This window comes from Aethalodelphis obliquidens, unplaced genomic scaffold, assembly GCF_003676395.1.
Source record: "Aethalodelphis obliquidens isolate GAN/ISIS:26980383/991018 unplaced genomic scaffold, ASM367639v1 scaffold1294, whole genome shotgun sequence".
In the NCBI taxonomy this organism is placed as follows: domain Eukaryota; kingdom Metazoa; phylum Chordata; class Mammalia; order Artiodactyla; family Delphinidae; genus Aethalodelphis; species Aethalodelphis obliquidens.
In genome coordinates this window covers 4,349-6,778 of record NW_020839205.1, presented here as the reverse complement: position 1 = coordinate 6,778, position 2,430 = coordinate 4,349, and the positions used below count along the sequence as shown (strand labels likewise).

General features: G+C 42.1%; 1 protein-coding gene across 1 annotated transcript; it reads left to right on the top strand.

Annotated features, from left to right (window-relative positions):
* The first annotated feature begins 178 nt into the window (after window positions 1-178).
* On the top strand, window positions 179-2,194 carry LOC113617032 (endogenous retrovirus group K member 5 Gag polyprotein-like). Its single transcript, XM_027100372.1, has one exon. The coding sequence runs from the start codon at window positions 179-181 to the stop codon at window positions 2,192-2,194; it is 2,016 nt and encodes a 671-aa protein (XP_026956173.1).
* Window positions 2,195-2,430: the final 236 nt, after the last annotated feature.

Here is a 2,430-nt window from a genome sequence, read left to right as displayed (position 1 = left end):
TCTTCTCCTTTGGGTGAATCCTGTTCAGCTGAGGCTGGTCCCCAGCAAGTGGCGCCCAAACAGGGACCCGGAGGGGTAAGTATTATTTCTTTTTCGGACGGATAGGAGTCTCACCGTAGGGTGCCGCGGACCCCCAGTTAGGAATACTGGTTAGGAAGGTGAGTAAGACGGTGTCAAGATGGGACACGCTGAGTCCAAGGAGAGGCTCTTGTTTATTGATATAGTTAAACATATGATAAATGGAAGAGGAATTAAAGTAACTAACAAGCAATTAACTCAGTTTTTTCAGTTTGTACAGGAACAATGCCCATGGTTTCCAGAACAGGGAACAGTTAATATAGAAACATGGCAAAAGGTGGGGCAAACTTTACAAGTATATTACAGTCATTTTGGACCTGAGAAGGTCCCAGTAGATACTTTTACTTTATGGAACCTTATTAGAGAGAGCATTGCCCCCTTGCCTGAAGGTCAGAAGAACCCATATAAATATCCTGCAGAAGTAATGGATAAATGTACTCCGTTACTTTCCCCAAAACCGTCAAAAGAAACTGAGGTTTTGGCTGCTGCTTTAAAAGACTGTAACCTTAATGATAATGACTCAGAGGAGGAAGATGAGTCACCTACTGATAAAAACTCTAATTTGTTAAAAAGTCCTCCTTTTGATGATGAATTGCCTCCTGCAGATCAGGATGATTTAGATGCTGCTGCATATGATTATGAAAGAAGGAAGTACGAACCCCCTGGTGCTTTTTCAATGCAAGAAACTAAGAAAAATAGACCTAATTTACATGACATGCGTCCCTTGGGTCGTTTACCGACCGCACCACCAGCTTCACTTTTTCCTCTAAAAGGGTCAAGAAGCCGAATTTCAAATGTCGGAGGTTTGCCACCTCCGCCACCTTTTAATAAAGGTCAAGGCGAACATAAAAGACATAGGAGAATAAACGGTGAGGATGATGATTATGCTTTTGCGGCCTGTTTTCCAGTCATTTTTGAGGGTGATTTTGATGATGATGTATATTGGGATCCCTTGCCTCTAAAACTTTTAAAAGAACTTAAAAAGGCCTGTATAGATTATGGACCACTGGCGCCTTACACCATGACTCTTATAGATGCCTTAGCAAATAGATGGATGACTCCATATGACTGGATTCAGGTTACCAAGGCCTGTTTATCGGGAGGACAATATTTACTTTGGAAGGCAGAATATGAGGAACAGGTGGCTAAACAAAATGCTTTAAATAAGAAATGGGATAAATTTAATATTACTAAAGATATGTTATTAGGTCAAGGAGAATATGACTCAACCCAACAGCAGATGCATATGAGAAAAGAGGCCTTATGGCAGGTAACTACATGTGCAGTGAATGCCTGGAAGTCTTTGCCTTTGACTCCAGGAAAAGCCTCCACCTTAACAGATTTAAGACAAAAACCTGAGGAGGCATATGAGGATTTTGTTTCTCGGTTGTTAACAGAGATAAAAAGAGTGATAACTGATGAGGATGCAGCTAACATACTAGCTAAACAATTAGCCTTTGAAAATGCAAACCCTGTTTGTCAGAACTTGATTCGGTCAATCAGAAAAACTGGAAGCATTTCAGATTTTATTAAACAATGTTCTGACGTGGGACCCTCCTATATGCAAGGGATTGCCTTGGCAGCTGCCCTAAAGGGAGAAACGCTTCCTCAATGCATGATGAATATGGTTCAAAAAACAAAAAACCCTAAGGGGCCAAAGGGAAATAATTGTTTTGCTTGTGGAGGCGCCGGCCATTTCAGTAGGGAATGTCCTAATAAAAATGCGCCTCCAGCAGGTCCTGTTAGAATGATACCTTCTGGTAATGTTGGGGTCCCAAAAACTCCTTGCCAAAGATGTGGGAAAGGAAATCATTGGACTAAATTGTGTAGGAGTAAATATCACAAGGACGGACACATTCTTCCCCTTAATGGGGTTTCTACAGTGCCTCAGGCTGGAGCTCAGATGCCAATGTATCCTACTCCTGTTTTTCCAGATACACTTACTGGAACTAATTCGGGAAACTTACTTCGGGCCCAACCCCGGGCCCAACAAACAATAGGGGCAATTCACCAGACGCTCAATCCCTTTCTTCCCTCAGGGGAATTGATAAATTGTTCAGGGCCACCCCAGGCAGCGCAGGATTGGACCTCTGTGCCACCTCCGCAACAATACTAACTCCTGACTCTCCAGTCATAAAAATACCAACTGGGATTAAAGGTCCATTACCCCCAGGAGTAATGGGTTTAATTATTGGTAGGAGTTCAACTTCCTTATCTGGTTTAACAGTTTTGCCTGGAGTAATTGACTCTGACTATACAGGAGAAATTCACATAATGGTGGCTCCCTCTAATAAGACACAGCAAATTTATGTGGGACAAAGAATAGCACAGCTGTTATTACTACCATATTAT

What these genes read in the sequence shown, in the direction of transcription:
- LOC113617032 (XM_027100372.1), top strand. Translation starts at nt 179, where the DNA reads ATGGGACACGCTGAGTCCAAGGAGAGGCTCTTGTTTATTGATATAGTT.